This window comes from Schistocerca nitens, chromosome 8, assembly GCF_023898315.1.
Source record: "Schistocerca nitens isolate TAMUIC-IGC-003100 chromosome 8, iqSchNite1.1, whole genome shotgun sequence".
Classification (NCBI taxonomy): Eukaryota; Metazoa; Arthropoda; class Insecta; order Orthoptera; family Acrididae; genus Schistocerca; species Schistocerca nitens.
The window spans coordinates 549,160,403-549,182,972 of NC_064621.1; the positions used below are offsets into that span (position 1 = coordinate 549,160,403).

General features: G+C 39.4%; 1 protein-coding gene across 1 annotated transcript; it reads right to left on the reverse strand.

The window, feature by feature from the left end:
- Window positions 1-2,376: 2,376 nt before the first annotated feature.
- Window positions 2,377-20,754, reverse strand: LOC126198680 (anaphase-promoting complex subunit 10). The gene is made up of 3 exons (XM_049935176.1): window positions 20,520-20,754; window positions 20,071-20,233; window positions 2,377-3,067 (listed from the first exon to the last, which is right to left on the reverse strand). Exons 1-3 carry the CDS (start codon window positions 20,629-20,631, stop codon window positions 2,782-2,784), a joined length of 561 nt encoding a protein of 186 aa, XP_049791133.1. The 5' UTR covers window positions 20,632-20,754; the 3' UTR covers window positions 2,377-2,781.
- Between the last annotated feature and the right edge of the window lie 1,816 nt (window positions 20,755-22,570).

The window sequence follows — 22,570 nt, forward strand, 5'->3', positions numbered from 1 at the left end:
GTACTAGTGCCGACATTGTGCATGCTCTGTTGCCTGTGTATGTGCCTGTGGTTCTGTCAGTGTGATCATGTGATGTATCTGACCCCAGGAATGTGTCAATAAAGTTTCCCCTTCCTGGGACAATGAATTCACGGTGTTCTTATTTCAATTTCCAGGAGTGTAGTTTTTGCCAAATCAGATCAAAAATAGTGGATTTTTAACCCTTTACATAATGTTCAACTCTGCACTCAATTTACTCAATACTGGTGAGTGGTACATAAATGAAACTTTATATTTGAGAACCTTGTGTTGTTAGGGTTGCTACAAGCTAAGTTTCACATTTGTCACACCTTTAGCCAATGTGATATATGAAGTCAAACTTTGAAAGATTTTGGGTGCCAGTTTTCTTGGGCGATTTTATCTACAATTTTGTGGCTGAATATGGCTTTTAGAATTGTTTCTTATTCATAAGAGAACGCTTACAGTTTAACAATATAGCCAAATCACATTTTTTTCAACAAATTATTGCTCAAGATATGACAGCTCAAAGTTGCCAGAAATTCATGCTCGTTATGAGCAGTCACTCATGGAATCAAAAAAGTGACTATATGTCAGCCAGTATTGTTTCAACAAATGTTATCTTTATCAGTGTCCATCGGGGGACGTGTGCGAATGTTCACCTAAAATTTTGTCGAAATCTGTGATGGTCGAGCAGGGAGGCGTAGGTGAGTCAATATGGAATGATCCAGGAATCTGAGGGTGTCACAATTTATTCACTCCCACAACTGGCGGTGCCACAAATGCACAACAAGCCGCAAGCATACCACAGTGGACCTGAGACATATAGGCTGTCCACATCATGACAACATACTTGTCATATTCACTCTTCATACCAACATCACGTGTATCAGCTGCCCACTTCTTGACAACCTGCACTGTGAGAACGGACTATGGTATTTTTGTTTCTGGCTGATTTCTGTTTGCAATGTGATGGACATGGCTTTTATTCATGGATCTGCAGTATTTCACGTCTCATTCTTTGCATAACCACAGCCAACCAGAAGCCTGTATTGTGACCCAGGGCGGCTAGAGAAAGCACTTATGTTCACTGTGACAATTCTTGCTTGTGTGAATGTGTGTGCATGCAAATTCATTCTGAAGAAGGCTGTGGCCAAAAGCTCAGTGTGTAACAAACCATCTTTTCATTGCTACTCAGTGTGTCATTACTGCAAGTAGCAACCTATCCTTTTCATAACACTGTTGATATTCCAACCTGGACTTTTCATTGTTAAAATAAGAAAAAATACTTACCTTTTGAGCTGCTCCAAATGCTTCCAATATTAACATCTCGGCAAAATTCTCAGACGTATTGCATACTGAACACCACCACACTAGATGAATATTTTCTTGCAAATGCAAATGCTCAGTGTGTAACAAACCATCTTTTCATTGCTACTCAGTGTGTCATTACTGCAAGTAGCAACCTATCCTTTTCATAACACTGTTGATATTCCAACCTGGACTTTTCATTGTTAAAATAAGAAAAAATACTTACCTTTTGAGCTGCTCCAAATACTTCCAATATTAACATCTCGGCAAAATTCTCAGACGTATTGCATACTGAACACCACCACACTAGATGAATATTTTCTTGCAAATGCCTTTCACAAGCACTACAGTGACAAGATTCAAAACAAATTCACATTAGAATGTTTTCTGTATGTAATAGACAGGTATTTCTGTGAATATTGCTCACATAGGACAACTGTAACTATACCTGCAGTTCAATCTTGCCACATACTGATGTCTGCTGCCTCAAGTAAGAAGCAGCCTAGGTAGATTGCAGGTACAGCTAAATGGGTGTGTATAATAAATATTTGTGACTTTATACAATGCTAATATTTAAAGTACCTGTAATAGCAGGTTACAATCAAAAGTTGATACATCACCATTTATAGCAAGCTAAGTCTAATTGTCACACTTTCCCATACAGAAACAAGATGTAGGTGTGCACTGAGCCACTATTAAATGAATGCAGTATTTTCTAACATATTTCCAAAGAACTGAAGACTTTCAGCAATTGACCTTCCAAAAATTACGTTTCTGATTGTAGCTCCCAGAAGTAAAGAATTAGTTAAAAAAATAAATAAAAAGCAATCATAAGTTTGCAAATTTTTATGAATGTGTGGTAAAAATTTGAAATTTGTGCCACCCCAGGAGACACTCACATTCTGCTCACAGGGATCAGTTCACTAGTCCATTTCAGTGGATTTAATTCATTTCACATACTACTTTTAGTTTACATGTTCATGAACTTCAGGGATGATAAACTCTTAACAGATTCCCTTCCATGTACACGGTTTTTATTTACAAAAGGAAAGAAACCGAAAATATCTCTTAAATGTTTCCATATCTGATGTATTCTTGGGGAAAGTATACAGCTGATAACATTTTTAATGTTACACAAAAGCCAATATACTTACGGTATGGTATGTGTCACAACATATTTCTAAGGTTTCAGAATATTAGATATTTGTGCATCATTAGGATCCTTCAATTGTGTACACACACACACACACACACACACACACACACACACACACACACACACACAAAATCATATTCAATAGCAGGTCTACATCCTTAAAATTCATGATGAAACCTGAGTATCGACAGTCCATTTTGTCATTACAATATTTTACAGATAGCACTGCTACAATGTCAAGTTTAATTACAGATTCTCACAAACAGAAGAGCATCACCTTACTTCTCAGCACATACCGAGTGTCAAAATTTAAATATTTATCTTATACAGCTATATTGTTGAAAAGCTACAGTCGTAAAATTGCCACACAGCTCAACACCAGTCCCCCTACATTCTACAGGAGAGTGTATTTTTATCTGACGCATATGAGTGTCCCGTCCATTCTGGTGATTGCTAATCACTGCTATCTGTATCATAAAAGTCCGTATAGGTTCGTCATTTATGTCTTTGATTGGAATCAGAACCCACCCAGTAGGCTCATTCAGGTCAACTACTTCCACTTCTTGGAGATCATTGAAGTTGGTTCCAGCTCGTATTGAAATCCTGAAATAAAAAAGTGAACACTTACACTTTCAAGTAGTAAATGATGGTTCTGCTCTCTGTTAAGTAAAAAACTTAGCAACAGATGCAAGACATAAAATAACGAACTCTGATATTTGTTGTTATAACACTGATTAAGTATCACTATTTGAGATGTAGACCTATTCAATTTTGCAGCTTCACACACAATAGTATTTTCACTTTAATCTATTTCTAATTTCAGCCTTCACACACCTATCTCTAATCACCTTTCTGCAGTTTCAAGAAGAATAACTACTTTCAGTAAAAAAGAATTGTATTATGCAGGAGGGAAAAGGGGGGGGGGGAGGGGGAGTAAAAGTTCACAACAAGCAACATACTAAGCTCATGTGTTGTGTATGTACTATCCATGCTTTCATTATCATACACAGTTTAACTGAGCTATTTACTTCATTGCCATATAGTTTACCATTTTTAATACACTGGTAATGTTCTGCAACAAATACCATTGATAAAGTGTTAATTCTATCAAACTAACACACAAAAACCCCATCTCAAGATGGAGACTTGAGTTGCATTTAGAACTGACCAACTCATTTCCATGAGAGTTTAATTTACTGGGAAGAGAAATAGAAACCCCTGAATATTGCATATTGTTTCACAATTTCAGTTGGATGATAACTGAACACCTCCCATCTGTGGTGTCACTTCATCTAAATTGCAGCTCTTAAAGAATCATTATGTTAAAGTTATCTCACAGCCACTACAAAAACCTATGTTGTTCTTGGATCAGTTCTGAGTTTGCTGAGGGCTGGAGACTATAGAGTACCATAATAATGTGGCAAAGCCCATACTGGCCATACTCCGCATATACTTCATGAAAGAAGTGTGGAACATGATAGCCACACTCATTTTGAAGACCAGTAAGTCAATCATAGCTGATTATTGTATCACCAAAGAATGTGCTGTGGATTATTCTGCCAAAAAAATACTGGTCACAATGTGATCTTCCTGGGATTAATTTTTTAAGGAATTTGTCAAAATAAATTTGATAGAATTGTATGTGATGGTGACTTCCAAGTGGACAAGGTTTGGGACCCACAACATTCTTTAACGTCTTCCGGAAGGGAAGATTTTATGCTTAATGATGTGTAACAATTTTATTATTTTGGTAACTAAATTTTAACCCAGCAGGTCTACAAAATCAACAGAGGGTGTGCAGTGTCATTTGGGATGCACAAGTGCACTTCAGATGGAGCAATATTCAAGAAGGGTTGCTGAACTCTAAAAGAGTTTAGCCTTGCAACAAAAGCCTATGTGTATGCTCCACCACGCCAACTTTTGACAAGCACCAGCAACATCCATTGTAAAACTGGCAGCATGCCAGAATAATCTAATATCCATTGTGCTGGGAAAATTGAAGAATAAGAAACTAATGGATGTTAAAAGAGAAACACCAAGTGGTAGCACACCAACATTCAAAACTTCTATCTATCACAGCACATCTAATTTCAACTGAGTGATGTTTTCTCCTAACACATTTCAAGATAAAAAGAATTTAACCTCTCACAATTAGTAAATTGCAAGTACGATGTATTAATGACTTACAGAATTATCCTTTCAAAAATTAGATTTTTGTATGAATATCCCAAAATCTAAATACCATTTAAAAATGATCAGTTTCTAACAGTCACCACTCTACTGTTTTTTGTATACCCACTCACATATTGAAGTGGTATTAAACTTTAACCACTTCTCTATTCAACACAGTTTTTTTTTTTATTTTTAGATGGAAAGAACATAAAAATAGCTTTTGACTCATTCTATATACTTGTACTCTTGGAATAAGTCAATTTGTTTATGTTATTAATGCCTTACAAAACCCAACAAACCAATATTAATAGGACGATTCCATGGATTGGACTGACAGGGTTAAAAGAACAGAAGTATGAGGTCATCAGTCCCTCCATCTTATATGCACTGAGCTGGCTAGAGTCTTTAGAGAGGAAGAATAAGATAAGGCAAAACCTGTGAAATCTGATTGCAACCAAAGATCAATAAAACAAAGAGAGAGAAGCAAGTAGAAATACGAGAGGGGTAAGAGGGTGAAGGTGGGCGAGTTGTTCTGTCCCAAAAGCCCTGGAACACTGTATGCTTGGGAGAGACACCCTCTGCATCCAGCCAGTGTTTTCTCATCTTCCATCACCACAGAAAACTAGCAATACCAACAAGTTCATAATCTCATGAAAGAGAATCATTATGGGACAGTAAAAAGACATCTGATATAAAAGGGTAAGAACACTCAAAAAGGTGCGAAGGGCAGGAGCCAGGCTGCAATGGGCCCTTGGGTTTCCCAAATAAAATGCAGAACAAGATCAGACACTATGGTGCCGTCTGCTAGCACCAGAGGCAGTATGTCAAGTTTATGGTTTTGCTGCAAGGTGACCAAATTATGGCAGTTCATGAGAATGTGGACCACCAGCAGACAAGCACCGCACTGATAGTGGGGTGCACCCTCATGTTTAAAGACATGGCCATGAGTAAGACAAATGCCAATGCAAAGATGGGAAACAGATTCCCTGCCACAAACGTTAAGGGAAGACTACCCTGCAGCTGTGGTTTGCTCCACTGCTTGCAGTTTATTTGTAAAAGCCAGAGTGCACCAATCCATGTTCCAAGCATCCAACAACATCTTAGAGCCAACCGAAGGTTCAGTTCCAGTACTTCCATCTCCAAAGTCACCATCCCGGTGACCAACTTGGCCAACAGGTCAGCATGTTCCTTCCCTGGGATCCCAACATGACCTGGGATTCAGACAAAGCAAACCAACCATCCAGCTTGACTGAGCTCAGGAAGAGGTTCTAGACAGTCAAGACCAATGGGTGTCTAGGGCAGTTCTGGTCATTAACCTGCAGACTACTCAGGGAGTGATGTCAATTATGAATGGACTGAGGGCTCCAGTGATGGCCCCCAATTCTGCAGTAAATACACTGCATCCACTTGGCAAGGAGTGTTTTTCACTGCACCTTGCATGGGTGTAGGCAAAACAGGTTAGGTTCACCCATCGACAGTAGAGCAGTTAGTGTATACAATTTTTGAAACTGGAAATACACCTAGGACAAACAGGAACAGATAGTAAAACACCATGGGGACAAGAGACTTTTGGTTTTTAAGGATGGGTTACACATCACAGTAACATATGTTATTGCTCTCTGACAAGAGATGACAGAGAGAAACTGGAGTTCGGAGTAGATGCTGTATGCAAACTGTGACTGAATTCATTCCTGGGCCTCTTGTGGGAGGTGGATCTCCCTACCAGGATAAAAGACATACTACTTCGGATGCTTCAGGGAGCAGTGAATGTGTGTCACATAGTTGAGCAGCAGTTGTTGGTGGTTGATTTGTAAAGAAGGGACCCCTGCCTCTGCAAGTAGGCTGTTCACAGGGCTGGTCTGAAAGGCACCTGTCAAGTCGGATCTCATGATTGTGTATCAGCTCCACCATACACAATGCTGAAGGCGATGCTCAGACGCATACCAGACTCCTGTAATCAAGGTGGGACAGGATCAGAGCTTTGCTAAGTTGCACAACTGTACAGTGGTCTGCACCCCAACTGGTGTTACTTGAGGTAGCAAAGAGTATGAAGTTGTGACTAGCACATTCACATTCAATTAAGTTGGCAAATACGGGGGAGCCTTTTGAACCATGAATCACAGAACAGCCACAAAAAGCAATGAGACTACACCACATTGAGCAATTTGTTGGCATGGTAGAGTTTTGGTGGTGGATTAACAGTGTGGTTGTGACAGAAGTGTGTAACGTACGGCTAGGCAGCCGAAAACCAGAAGCCACAGGTGAGAGTCCAGGACAGCACCTTCCATATGGCACCCTGTAGTCAGTGTTCAGCAACAGCCACAGTGGAGGAGCAATAGTAAATACAGAAACAGTCAACATGAGCAGTAACACAGCAGGTCCCCACACACAATACAGAGCCCTGTGGGATGCTATTCTCTTGCATATGGATGGTACTGCAGGAAGTGCCAACTTGAACCAAGAATGTATCGTGTGACAAGAAGTCCCAGAAAAAAAATCTGTAGTGGGCCCCAGAAACCCAACTCGTGTAGGGGGGCAAAAGCGGATCATATGGCAGACTATATTCTAACCTACAGAACAGCCTTGGCAAAAGCTACCCTGGGACAAAGCCAAAAGACCGCGAGACTCAAGGTACCAACACAGCCACCTGCTCACCATACATTCGTGTGACTTGCAGAGAATATTAGTAAAACTAACTGGCCGATAGCTCTATATCAAGGGGGTGTTTACCCAGTTTCAGTACCAGAATGACTATCCTTTCTCACCATTAAGATGGGTACTCACCCTCACTCCAGATACAGTTGAAATGGCAATGACATGATATTGGCAATCCACCGATAGGTGGATGAGCATTTGGTTGTGGATGAGGTCTAGCCCTGGAGAGCAAAGGGCTAGGGCACTGAGGAACAAGCAGCACTTGTGTGCAACTGATGTCCTCAATCTCTACAGATGGGGTTCATGTTACTGCACAAAGACATGCACCTGAATCTCACATTTGTAGCACCACATGGGAATGGGAATATACGCTTTCACAGTGCATCGATATACCATCACCTTGTCTTTCTCTGGCATCAGGTTGCCTTCAGGGGCCAAGATGAAGGCCCCAGTATCAAGCCTACTGTCCTTTGGTACCTGCTCTACATGCCAGACATAATGCACACCTCACTATTCCAAACTGGCAGGTAACTCATCTGTCTGTAAAGGTCACGGTGGAAGAAGATACCTTGTACTAACTAAGACTGGTATGGTGGTAATCATTACCAGAATGTCACCCAGCTTGTCAAAGGCAAGCAGTGCTTGTGACAGCACAGAGTGCTGTTGTAATCAGAAATTAACCACTTTTCATTTCTGAAATTGCTGCTACTTCCCAAACATGTCCTCAAGGTGCCAAAAGTGATCTGCGTAGTCATAGAGCAAAGTAAGTACTGTATTTTTCCCTTGCCTCTAGCCCTGTATTCTTCCCACAGCATAGCCAGGGAAGGAAATGTGGTTGTGGTGGTGGTATGCTCTCCACATTTTAACTGTCGTTTCCTTCAGGAGATACTGTTGGAGCCTCCAGTAGAAGAACGTTTGATATACTTCATTTGCATAGTAGTCCCTTGAGTCACTAGGGAAACAAATGTCAACTCAGGGACAGCCACATGTGTCTGAGCAAGCCATACAACACTGAGGGCAGTAGGTGCCCCAAAACTTTCCCACTGATGACTGTTTTTCCTCAACAGCTATTCATATCTTTTTTTTTAAAGAGGCATATATCTTCCTTGCAGTCCAGACGGTGAAGCCAAGGCCCCCATTCTCTGCAAATACATAATGTTTCATCACTAATTATGTTATCTGAAGTATACCCAAACTTTATAATAGAAGATGTATGGTGGCACTAGCCAACCCTCAGCCTAAGAAACAGCCTGGGTCACCGTGCATGTTCGCAACCACTGCTGGTTGACCTCCCTGGGAAAAACAAAGCCCTCTATTCCCTAAAATAAACTAAACTAGTCCCCAAAATCTTAAACCAAATATAGTCAACACCAAGAAGACCATTCAATGGAAAGGCAGAGGGGGAAAATGAATTGTAGAAGGATAGACTTGCAGCACACAAATGTGCAAGGGCTGGGGCCCTGTTTTCATCAAGCACGTACTCACAAAGGCGATGTGAGCTCCCTGAGGGAGGGGAAATGGGGGTTACAGGGTGATTCCATATTAAGTGGTCTTGGGTAGCCCACTAACAATTCAGATTTTAGCCAAATCTGGTGTACGTGTTTGTTAAACAAAGAAAGTTTTACAAAATTCTGGCTCCCAAATTTCACTACTTCATGAGTAGGGACCTCTAAAGTGGAAGGTATGCAAAAGCTGCAGCGGCATTTCAAAAATTTCAGCTGTGGTCAAACTGCACCATGGTGGTACAGTGTATTTGAAATGGACCGTTTTTTTGCAGAAGGTGCTTGAGTACATGATGGTACTCAAGTGTGGGATGTTTATGTTTCCAAACTGTATGCGAGTGCTGTTAGGGATGCACTTGCCTTCAGTGCTGTTTAATTTGGCAGTTATAGGCAACAGATTCATTTTCAGGTTTGGGATTATTAGTGTGGAGTGCTGTTTCTGGTCGAGGATTAGATTTAATTGTGTGTGTTGTGTTTTTATTTGTTATGGATACGACAATAAAGCTCGACAGTAGCTCCCAGCATGCTGCCATGGGTGACATGTTGACCACAGACTTAAGTTGGTAACTTGCTAACGACAAATTAAAAAAAAGAGTGTATTAATTAATCTTAATACTTATGTGTACATATCTTGTAAACAGACTTTTCACACTTCGATAAAACAATTGTTCAAATGATGTATGGAACACATAACTATAAACCTACTTTTGATACATATGCACAGGAAATATGTAATTATGTACATAAATATTTTTAAGTATTGCTTAGGTAAAGCTCCATTTAAATTTATTATCCAGTTGTGTATACTGAACATGCTGATTACAATTACGTAATTACTTTTACACCCCCCCCCCCCCATGAACCATGGACATTGCCGTTGGTGGGGAGGCTTGCGTGCCTCAGCGATACAGATGGCCGTACCATAGGTGCAACCACAACGGAGGGGTATCTGTTGAGAGGCCAGACAAACATGTGGTTCCTGAAGAGGGGCAGCAGCCTTTTCAGTAGTTGCAGGGGCAACAGTCTGGATGATTGACTGATCTGGCCTTGTAACATTAACCAAAACGGCCTTGCTGTGCTGGTACTGCGAACGGCTGAAAGCAAGGGGAAACTACAGCCGTAAATTTTCCCGAGGACATGCAGCTTTACTGTATGATTAAATGATGATGGCGTCCTCTTGGGTAAAATATTCCGGAGGTAAAATAGTCCCCCATTCGGATCTCCGGGGGGGGGGGGGGGGGGGACTACTCAAGAGGACGTCGTTATCAGGAGAAAGAAAACTGGCGTTCTACGGATCGGAGCGTGGAATGTCAGATCACTTAATCGGGCAGGTAGGTTAGAAAATTTAAAAAGGGAAATGGATAGGTTAAAGTTAGATATAGTGGGAATTAGTGAAGTTCGGTGGCAGGACGAACAAGACTTTTGGTCAGGTGATTACAGGGTTATAAATACAAAATCAAATAGGGGTAATGCAGGAGTAGGTTTAATAATGAATAAAAAAATAGGAGTGCGGGTTAGCTACTACAAACAGCATAGTGAACGCATTATTGTGGCCAAGATAAACACAAATCCCATGCCTACTACAGTAGTACAAGTTTATATGCCAACTAGCTCTGCAGATGATGATGAAAGTTATGAAACGTATGACGAGATAAAAGAAATTATTCAGGTAGTGAAGGGAGGCGAAAATTTAATAGTCATGGGTGACTGGAATTCGTCAGTAGGAAAAGGGAGAGAAGGAAACATAGTAGGTGAATATGGATTGGGGGGAAGAAATGAAAGAGGAAGCCGCCTTGTAGAATTTTGCACAGAGCATAACTTAATCATAGCTAACACTTGGTTCAAGAATCATAAAAGAAGGCTGTATACCTGGAAGAATCCTGGAGATACTAAAAGGTATCAGATAGATTATATAATGGTAAGACAGAGATTTAGGAACCAGGTTTTAAATTGTAAGACATTTCCAGGGGCAGATGTGGATTCTGACCACAATCTATTGGTTATGAACTGCAGATTGAAACTGAAGAAACTGCAAAAAGGTGGGAATTTAAGGAGATGGGACCTGGATAAACTGAAAGAACCAGAGGTTGTAGAGTGTTTCAGGGAGAGCATAAGGGAACAATTGACAGGAATGGGGGAAAGAAATACAGTAGAAGAAGAATGGGTAGCTCTGAGGGATGAAGTAGTGAAGGCAGCAGAGGATCAAGTAGGTAAAAAGACGAGGGCTAATAGAAATCCTTGGGTAACAGAAGAAATATTGAATTTAATTGATGAAAGGAGAAAATATAAAAATGCAGTAAATGAAGCAGGCAAAAAGGAATACAAACGTCTCAAAAATGAGATCGACAGGAAGTGTAAAATGGCTAAGCAGGGGTGGCTAGAGGACAAATGTAAGGATGTAGAGTCCTGTCTCACTAGGGGTAAGATAGATACTGCCTACAGGAAAATTAAAGAGACCTTTGGAGAGAAGAGAACCAGTTGTATGAATATCAAGAGCTCAGATGGCAACCCAGTTCTAAGCAAAGAAGGGAAGGCAGAAAGGTGGAAGGAGTATATAGAGGGTTTATACAAGGGCGATGTACTTGAGGACAATATTATGGAAATGGAAGAGGATGTAGATGAAGATGAAATGGGAGATAAGATACTGCGTGAAGAGTTTGACAGAGCACTGAAAGACCTGAGTCGAAACAAGGCCCCGGGAGTAGACAACATTCCATTAGAACTACTGATGGCCTTGGGAGAGCCAGTCCTGACAAAACTCTACCATCTGGTGAGCAAGATGTACGAGACAGGCGAAATACCCTCAGACTTCAAGAAGAATATAATAATTCCAATCCCAAAGAAAGCAGGTGTTGACAGATGTGAAAATTACCGAACTATCAGTTTAATAAGTTACAGCTGCAAAATACTAACGCGAATTCTTTACAGACGAATGGAAAAACTGGTAGAATTCGACCTCCGGGAAGATCAGTTTGGATTCCATAGAAATGTTGGAACACGTGAGGCAATACTAACCTTACGACATATCTTAGAAGAAAGATTGAGAAAAGGCAAACCTACGTTTCTAGCATTTGTAGACTTAGAGAAAGCTTTTGACAATGTTAACTGGAATACTCTCTTTCAAATTCTGAAGGTGGCAGGGGTAAAATACAGGGAGTGAAAGGCTATTTACAATTTGTACAGAAACCAGATGGCAGTTATAAGAGTTGAGGGGCATGAAAGGGAAGCAGTGGTTGGGAAAGGAGTGAGACAGGGTTGTAGCCTCTCCCCGATGTTATTCAATCTGTATATTGAGCAAGCAGTAAAGGAAACAAAAGAAAAATTCGGATTAGGTATTAAAATTCATGGAAAAGAAATAAAAACTTTGAGGTTCGCCGATGACATTGTAATTCTGTCGGAGACAGCAAAGGACTTGGAAGAGCAGTTGAACGGAATGGACAGTGTCTTGAAAGCAGGATATAAGATGAACATCAACAAAAGCAAAACGAGGATAATGGAATGTAGTCAAATTAAATCGGGTGATGCTGAGGGGATTAGATTAGGAAATGAGACACTTAAAGTAGTAAAGGAGTTTTGCTATTTAGGGAGTAAAATAACTGATGATGGTCGAAGCAGAGAGGACATAAAATGTAGACTGGCAATGGCAAGGAAATCGTTTCTGAAGAAGAGAAATTTGTTAACATCGAGTATAGATTTAAGTGTCAGGAAGTCGTTTCTGAAAGTATTTGTATGGAGTGTAGCCATGTATGGAAGTGAAACATGGACGATAACCAGTTTGGACAAGAAGAGAATAGTAGCTTTCGAAATGTGGTGCTACAGAAGAATGCTGAAGATAAGGTGGGTAGATCACGTAACTAATGAGGAGGTATTGAATAGGATTGGGGAGAAGAGAAGTTTGTGGCACAACTTGACTAGAAGAAGGGATCGGTTGGTAGGACATGCTTTGAGGCATCAAGGGATCACAAATTTAGCATTGGAGGGCAGCGTGGAGGGTAAAAATCGTAGAGGGAGACCAAGAGATGAATACACTAAGCAGATTCAGAAGGATGTAGGTTGCAGTAGGTACTGGGAGATGAAGAAGCTTGCACAGGATAGAGTAGCATGGAGAGCTGCATCAAACCAGTCTCAGGATTGAAGACCACAACAACAATTACTTTTACCAGAAACTGTATTAATTAAAAGTTGTGCCTATCTGAAAATTTTGCTGCAATACACATGGGAAAACATTGTGAGCTAACAAGCCTATGAATATAAAATGGCACTATTATAAAGACTAGCATGCCACATTAACAATAACATTTTATTTTGTACAAAACTTCTGAGGAAACTAACACTAAAGTTTGTAAAAGTTACATCTCCCATGACAGGTTCTGCCTATATGCTTCTTATATTCTGAACTTTGACAATGCACGTTTGTTACTGTATTTTTTTGAACCAGATGAAACCCTTCAATATTTAACTAAGCCACTAATTAATATTTTGGATAATTTAACATACCGGTAATATAAAGTTATTTTCAGGTTTCATGCCATACTTGTATGCACACTATTCCCAACGGGGAAGCACACTGGTTTAGCATACTTTTATAATTTACTAATCTACAACAATTTTCATATACCAGGATACAGTTGTATCTCTTAGACCATTCGAAATAGCGTCATTCCATACCAAGTGGTCTAGTGGTCACCAAGATGAATAGATTTTTTATCTATACAATTAAATAAGTTTGTCAAAAAATTGTTTTTGTTGTGACAAAAGTTTCACGATCACTAAATCAATACTTCCAGAGTAATAGTCATTTGTTTGACCTCATAGGGCAGCTATCAACAGTGCACCCACGAGTTTTCTCAACTTTCGCACATAATATCACTGGAAATAAAAGGTGTGATTCAGAAGTTTCAAGACAGATTCATTTCTGAGTAGGGGACCAGTTGCGCCAGATGGGGGAAGTAGTGGGGGGTCTCAGGGAATGAACTGATGCTACGGCAGTTGCTTCCACAACCCTGGATCGTGTTCATCGCTTGTAGCATGAGTGCATGTCATTGACCTCAGTCAAAAAGTGGGAGAGGCAAAAATGGAGCAGCATTATGCTATTAATTTTTACGTGTGAACAAAACAACCACAGAGACTCTCGTTTTTATTCAAGAGGCCTTTAAGGAAGAAGTCATGTCCTATGCAATGTTTTTCATGTGGCACAAACATTTCAAAGATGGCTGCAGGAATGTTGAAGATGACGACCGCTCTGGGAGGCCATCATCAAGACAAACAGATCAAAAGGTGGAGAGTGTGCGGGAACTTTTAAACAATGACCGTTGTCTTAGAACTAGATTAACTGCTGATGAACTGGGACTCAGTCAGAATACAGTGTGGAGGGTTGTGATGGAGAATTTGATGATGCGAAAAGTGTGTGCCAAACTGGTGCCAAAGGTTTTGTCGGTGGATCAGAAAGAACGGCGCATGAATGTTTGCCAGGAAATGCTCCAATGGTTGAATGTTGATCCGAACCTTCTGGAGAAAGTGGTTACTGGTGATGAGACCTGGGTCTACAAGTACAATCCTGAGTCGAAGCGTCAAGGCTCAGAATGGCACACTGCTTCCTTGCTGAAGCACAAGAAAGCTTGCATGAGCAAGTCGTGTGTGAAGTGCAATCTGATATTTTTTATGGTAAAGGAGTGATTCACAAGGAGTTTGATGCTTCTGGACAGATTGTCACAGGTGACTCTTACGCTGGAGTGCTCTGCCGCTTGAGGGATCGAGTTCACCGCGTCCGCCCAGCGATCAAGTGCGATTGGATTCTCCACCACGATAATGCGCTCGCTCTCATGTTGCAAGCCGTCTCCAAAGTTTTGGTCAAGTTCAACATGACAACACTGCCGCAGCCACCCTACAGCCCTGAATTGGCTCCAAGTGACTTTCCTCTTCCCCAGACTCAAGACAGTCCTAAAAGGGAAGCGATTCGACTCCATCAATGCCACCCAGCAGGCTTCGACGAGAGCCCTTGACAGCATGACGCCCGAGGCCTTCCAGAAGTGCTATGAGCAGTGGAAGATGTGCTGGCAGCGCTGTGTTGATGGCGAAGGATCATATTTTCAAGAATTTTAGTCTGCTGTGCTTAAATGTCCAATAAATTTCTAGTTCTGAGTTAAGTCTTGAAACTTTTGAATCACACCCTGTATTCTCTTAACAGAAACAAAACTAAGCAATCCTCTGGAACTTCTTGCACTCAACTTAAGAAAAGTAATAATAAAAAATTTCCTGAAGTTGGTTGAAAAAAGATGTTTGAAAAAATGTGAAGTTTAACTTTTTGTAGGTACAGAAGTAAATATGGAATACACCTGAAACTGCATGTCATAACTTACCAATACAAGGCCTTAGAACATAAAATTTCATCCTCCTACTGCTTTCCAACAGTATACATACTGGGGAACAAAGTTTTTTCCAAAAATGTCTATTTTCAGTCCACTTTTACACAAAAGAACTTTGTGTGAACTCTCTTCAACCATTTTAATTAAAAAGACCATGTTCTACATCACATAAAAACTAGATTTGGTCTTGAGATGTGAGCATAAATGACCCTAAAAAATGAAGAGGTGGAGGTGCATTGAAAATGGGGCCCATATTCCGATGGTACTCACATCTAACATCTTTTATCATATTTACAATAATTTAGTGATCTCTAGGGAATGCAGTATCAAAAGGCTTTGTGACTAGGAAGTGAGACAAAGTCCAAATAACTTTAAAAAATTCAAGAAAGAGGTGTCCTGTCACAACTCATCATGACATTTTAGTCTAGAATAAAATTGGGTATAAATTTCACACTTTACATTTCATTATCAAGGCAGTGAGGATCATGGTAGTGAAACTACTGCATAACAGCTGAAGCACATCATCTAAATAGCCTTCAGCTTTTACATCATCGTCACATTGTGTTAAGTTTTCGTGACGTTCATAGCAGTCTTCCTTACATACTTTGGAATAGAATCATGCTATATTTATTAGTATGTCTATTGTGTAATGCTATTGAAATGCTAGATTAATTCTGGTTCAAGGTACAATGTACTTCATGTTAGTGCAGTTTGTTGTTTATGTGGGACATTAGGTACTGATGAATTGTATAAATGTGTTTTTATGGTCCATGGTGGCATAAGCACTCTTGCTTTCTTTTAAAATGAGGAAACTAGTATCCCCATTACCACAGGGGCCACACCTGATAGCTGTGCAACAGCAGGCGTGGGTGGTTACCAGAAATTCCCCTATCTGATGAGGGTTTCTTTACACAGGATCCTACACCTGATGATACATTTATTTAAGAGTCAGAGGCCAAAGCCAGAAGAGGTCTCTCCTAGAGCCCTGAGCTTATGTTTGCTTCAAGCAATTCAATTTTTTATAGGTTTCACTAATTTGCTGTAGAAAGTCATGAGGAAATCTGTACAGCTGGCCAGATGTCACTGATGGGATTGTTTGGGAAGAAATTTTGATAAGACAGACCCCCAAAAATTACTTTTTACCCATGACCGTTTAAAATTATTAGAGCCACAAAAAGTATTAGTTTTTTACTGGATTCTTTATTCCATTTCATTTTTTATGAAAAAATTTTTGTAGAGCTGAATGCTGTAGAGATGTCTAAAAAGAGACTACTTCTCTGCAGTTTTTCTAACTCACGAACATTTCTCAGTCATCAAGACTTCCAATACTATCTTCCACAGACAGTACTAAACTCTCTCTCTCTCTCTCTCTCTCTCTCTCTCTCTCTGTCTGTCTGTGTGTGTGTGTGTATATGAGCTTTATTTATTTGTGACGGTCTTTTTGTTGTGCCTATCTGCGACTCTGCACCTCCACTATATGCTGCGTAGCAACTTTCCTTTTCATAACATCGTTATCCATCCTGAATTTTCCTATATGATCATTCCATTTCATATCTCTACAAAGCGTTACACCCAGGTATTTGTACGAGTTGGTCAATTCCAACAGTGACCAATTGACCTCACAGTCAAAGGATACTACATTTTTGTTGTTGTGTGAAGTGCACAATTTTACATTTCTGAACATTGAGAGCAAGCTGTCAATTTCTGCACCACATTCAAATCTTATCAAGATCTGCAAAAATCCTGATTTTACTATTAATATTGTCTGCAGGATCATTAATATATATTGCCTGCAGGGTCATTAATATTCAATATCAATAGCTAGGGTCCAAAAACAGTTTCCTGAGGCACACCTGAAGTTAATTCTACATCTAATGATGACTGTCCATTTAAGATAACGTGCTGTGTCCTCACTACCAAGTTCTCAGCCCAGTCACAAATTTCACTTGATACCCCATATGATCGTACTTTTGAGAAGAAAGATAGGTGCAGTAGTCAGTCACATACTTTTTGGAAATCAAGAAATACTGCATCTGCCTGGCTGCCTTTAATCCAAAGCTCAATGTCATACAAGAAGAGTGAGAATTGGGTTTCATGTGATCTATATTTTCAAAATCCATGTTGGTTGGCATTGAGAAGATCATTCTGTTCAAGATATCTCATTATATTTGAGCTCAGAATATGTTCCAAGATTCTACAACAAATCAATGCCAAGGATATTGGACGGTAGTTTTGTGTATCACTTCTTTTGTAAACCCTCGTCACCAGTATTGTAAAGGCCTCTTTGCTACTGCTGTGGAGGTTGAGTTGCCAGTGTTACAGTGGGCAGAGTTTGTGAAATGGCTTCTGGTGCAGTACACTGCTAAGACAATTTCTGTCTGCCACTATTACACAGCTATGCCCCAGGGTCAGGTAACATGACAAGAGAACAAAGGTTCTACAACACTTCAACAAACCAATAATAAAGTCACACAAATGAGTTAAGAGGTTTACTTACTTTTGTGACTAGTTGAACTGTGAAGTCTGCAACACTGCTTGTAATATAGCACAGAAAAGGTCCTCATTGGATAAGTGTAGGCCTAAATAATTGTTGGTACACTCCACATTACATAACCAATACAATTTACAACATAACTGTCTGTTAACTTGTAAGAGTTCATTAAACAATGTTCCCTGTCTATGTGATCCCTGGACGACGATCTATAGCCTAGTGCACGAGAGCTGCCCTTCTGTCTGTTGTTCAGTCAATGGCGGTTTGTACTTGGCCCGCAACTGGCCGAGGCAAAGTCGATATATTCATCCTCAGTGTGCCTGTGGCACTGGCGAAACACACCCAGGTAGTGAATCTCTATGGCACTGGCACCAACTCATATTTGCACCTGTAGTGTTTTTGTCCTGGCTGTGTCTTGTTCAGACGACACAGCAACTTCTACTACACTTCTGGTAGACTGCTGTGACCTGTGCCCTTTTCAAAGAACTGGGAAGATACAAGAGGGACTAAATCAGCCACAAATTCAGTATAGAATCTGACAGGGATTCCATCAGAGCCTTGAGCTTTGTTCAATTTTAACGATTTCAGCTGCTTCAACACCACTGACACTAATACTTATTTCATTCATCTTGTCAGTGGTACAAGACTTAAATTGGGGAAATTCTCCTAGGTTGTCCTTTGTAAAGGAACATTTCATTTCAGCTTTTGCTTTGCTACCCTCAATTTCAGTTCCTGTCTCATTTGCCAGGAACTGGACACCACTTTAGTGTCACTAACAGCCTTTACATATGACCCGAATTTCTTTGGGTTCTGTGAAAGATCACTTGACAGTATTCTGCTATGGTAGCTGTTGAAGATATCTAGATGGTCATGCAGGAAATTTATTCGAAATTAGGCCACTTTGTATGGAATGATCCAATAGTGAAACTAACCTAGCTAATCTTAAAAACATTACGAAGTTTCCAAGATCAACCTGCATGCTTGTCTAAATAGACCTACTCACCCCAAAATTGTCAATCTGTGCCCCAACATTAAAATCGTAACTACGTATCTAGAAGCCTGCCGCAATGTAATATGGGTAGAAACAAAGATCAGGAGTAGGGCCTATATTATTGACTCCATGTCTCAATGAGACATTTCCGTAAACTAGCTATTTCAATCACATCTGTGCAAAAGTGAAACCCCCACTATACAACACTGGAGTCTACTAAAGATACTAGGATCACCTTCCTCCTCTAGTACACAACCTTCCTCTATTTCTAGCTTTAATAGTGAAATGCTTAGATATGAGGATGGAATTTATATAGTTAATATGGATATATCCTGATATTACTTTGCTGTTTTAAAAAAAAAAAAAAAAAAAAAAAAAAAAAAAAAAAAAAAAAAAAAAAAAAAAAGAGTTCAGTACATACGGAGGGAACATACACCACTAACCAATTTTACAGGATCAGCCTTTTACCACAATCTTTATTTAGCCAACGTGTGTAGACTTCACCAAATCAAACCCAAGGTGTTAAAATTAGATAGTGAAGGATCTTCCCATTATTCATTGTTTATATACATATACAGGTAGGTAGGTATATTACATGCACAAAAATACTCTGCTAACCAATATCTAATACAGGTTTTCTGAACTCATCTCTCAGTTTGTTTTTATAGCTAAGAGGGCATTGAATATGGTGCGAATGTATGCATTCTGGCTAACTTACAGATCAATTACAACATTTCACACATGATCCTGACAGCTCCATCAATTCATTACAAAATAATCACCTTTCAACCTATCTTAGATTCTGGGCTACATTACTGATCAACTGGTCACCACAACCAAGATTTCAAGGAGAGTTCACAACTAGACTCTAGACCAAATATCCATCGTACAACCGAAATTACACCTAGGGTTATATAACATTTCTGTCACCACAACCAAGATTCCAGATGGGGCTAATTATCAAAACCTAATGATACTACATACTGCATACACAAAAACTTGTTTGCAACTATCACTTTAATTCTGTTAACAGGTATCTTCAGTTGTTGAACTGAGACAATCAGCTACTCACACGCAATAGTTTCACTGAAAATAACCTTCTGTACCTTTCTTAACACACGCTTTCATTACAAAGATTGGTCTGCAGCGTGGCTCTCCCCTCCCCAAGTTTACTCATTCAATGTGAAAATGCAGTAACAGTTGTAACATACTGATACGAATTGTAACCTATGGTTTATTTTCGCTCCATACTCACCATACTTTTTAGTTATAAACAACTTTAAAAGTAAATACGCAGTATTGTGGTGCATATTATGCACATATATCTTACACAAACGATGAAAAATAAAAATGCTAAAAGTGTATTACGGGGGGCTGTGGGCGCTTTGCGGTACTACGCAACTCTTACCATTTACTTTATCTCAAATTACCTGCTTGGAGTGTAGCTCTCATCAAGTTTGTAATCCGTAAATATGCAGATATCACGCACAGTTGTTTTGCGACGAAACTGTATGTTCACAAGATGTGGTAACTGTCCATCAGACTGCCAGTAAGTGTCCATGCAGTCATCACGAAGCTGGTCGACACCGAAACCTTGAATGTTGGGAGGAAAAGAAAAATATATATATATATATATATATATATATATATATATATATATATAGATTATTACGGAAGTCTTATTTACTGGCAGACAATTAAGGGTCAACACGCAAACTGCCGAAACTTCTCTTCGACAGTGATATATTACTGAACTAAAGTAGAACAAAATGACAATGGCATTTGTCCGCGTAACTAGAGCAACGAAACACAAATGGAGCAAAAACTATATGACAAAAAATCATTGTTGTATGCGTTTTAAACTGAACATAATCTATACCTGGTTTACAAGACGACAGACTCCAAATTGCCTGTGACCCAACTTCCCTCACTTTCCCCGCACGTTCTTCTTTTATGGGGTCAACAGTTTCTGCTCCAGTTCTGGTGGACATGGCGCAGAAAACTATATAAACCCAAACAGCTAACACTACTCAACAACATCACAAACACACCCCGACACATAACCTTAGCGCGGATCGCAGCTGTACTACATTGTATACAGACTCTATGGCCAACGATAATTCTTTGTCAAAGATATGATCTCCTACTCATGGAGTGTAATCATCATGGAGATAAAATGGTAATCATGGCCGCATGGACTAGAGAGTGTCTTGCGCCAATAAAACGCGTGGCTGCACTGATGTTTCGGACCGGAAATTGACATCAAGTGACCTTACATATGGTAGTTATCTAGATTTCGCTTCTAGACTGAATAAATCTTAATAATTTTAACTTCGCTCGGCTGATGATGTCAATGAACCATCTTCAACAATGATACAGATGCATAGAAAAATGAATTTCGTGACACACACCAAATATAACAGAGAACTGATTATGAAATATGAACGTTGTTTATTTGGTTTAGACAGTTATACAACGTTAAAGTAATTTATGGGCATAGACATCCCAGCTAGCACTCAAGCTTATTTCAAGGTGGATATTGAGTTTAGGTTCAGTTGAAAATTCAAGATTGAAAAATCAACCTGTTACACAGCTTATTTCTAGGTGGATATTGAGTTTAGGTTCAGTTGAAAATTCAAGATTGAAAAATCAACCTGTTACACAGTTTACATCAAACTGTAAAAATTTAGCTTGAATTAAAATAATTTTCCCAAGCTTGAAATAAACTGTAATTTCCCTTGAAGGCTGTACAGCAGATGCGCGCGCAGCATAGCTTCCATAGACGTCCACGGGAAGCGCCACAAGCGTTTATAAGCCTTGCACTGACTCTGCTAGGTTTACGTACGGCCATTTTATTTTTGTGACGTGCGTTAATGATTGTTGACTGTTGTGAAGTTTGTTTTATACTGGAAAATAGTTCGGAAAGTGTGTGGCGTCCCCTGCCTTACTGCTACACCGTGTCTGAAGAAGATATATAGTGTATTACAGGTACGCTGGTGCATTTTTCTCTAGTGGTACGTTAATATTACAAATGTTAAATATTATTACGTAACGTAAAGAAAGTGAAATGGATTACCAGCTAAGAAAACATATTACAAGTTGTTCAGCAAAAAGAGGTCATTTTAAACTACCTCTCTAGTATGTGGCACCAATAAATTAAAACTTAATGTTATTTTACCTTTTTAAAGTCTCGCCTTTTTATATATATCACCCTATTAGATTTGTTTACTTGTAAATACTCGCGTGTGTCACACCATGAATGAATAATCGTGAAGTGTGAAAAGTTTCTTTGCAAATACAAATAGTAATGACATGATGAACGGGAAAAAGTGCATCAAGAACCAGTCACTACATAGGTGTCAGTATTTTTTATTTGCGTAGCTTTGACTGGTCTTCAATTGCTCTTAATTTTGTTGTTCCCTAGGTGAAATAATACTGCAAGGCCTACTGGTACGTCTTACTATTATTGTTATTTGTAATGTGGCTGAAATCTAATAAAAGGCAATATTAAAACATGACAAGGAGAACATTTTTTGTTCTTTTACATTTCAGTTCCACTGAACTGGTAATTTCTTAAATTCATTTCGATTTCATCTTTTATTTCATTTTGATTCAGTTTTACTCGCCAAAAAATAATTGTGGATAGAATAAAACGTCTACGTTTTTCTAAACGGTAGTTTCCTTACAAGCTTACAGTATGAGGTGTATATGATTTCAAGTAATTGTTTCTTTATAATTCAGATTAAATGGCCCTGAAACTGTTAGAAATAGTGATGTGTGACTTCTTCACGAAGTCATCGCAAAATTATGCAAATGTCATCTTTACTTTAAAAATTTCAAACAAAAAGTTATTTCAAATTACTTTAAAAACTCTTTGGAATGAAGTCACCAGAAGCAGCTGCTTACTCAGTGACATTTATACTAGTTAAT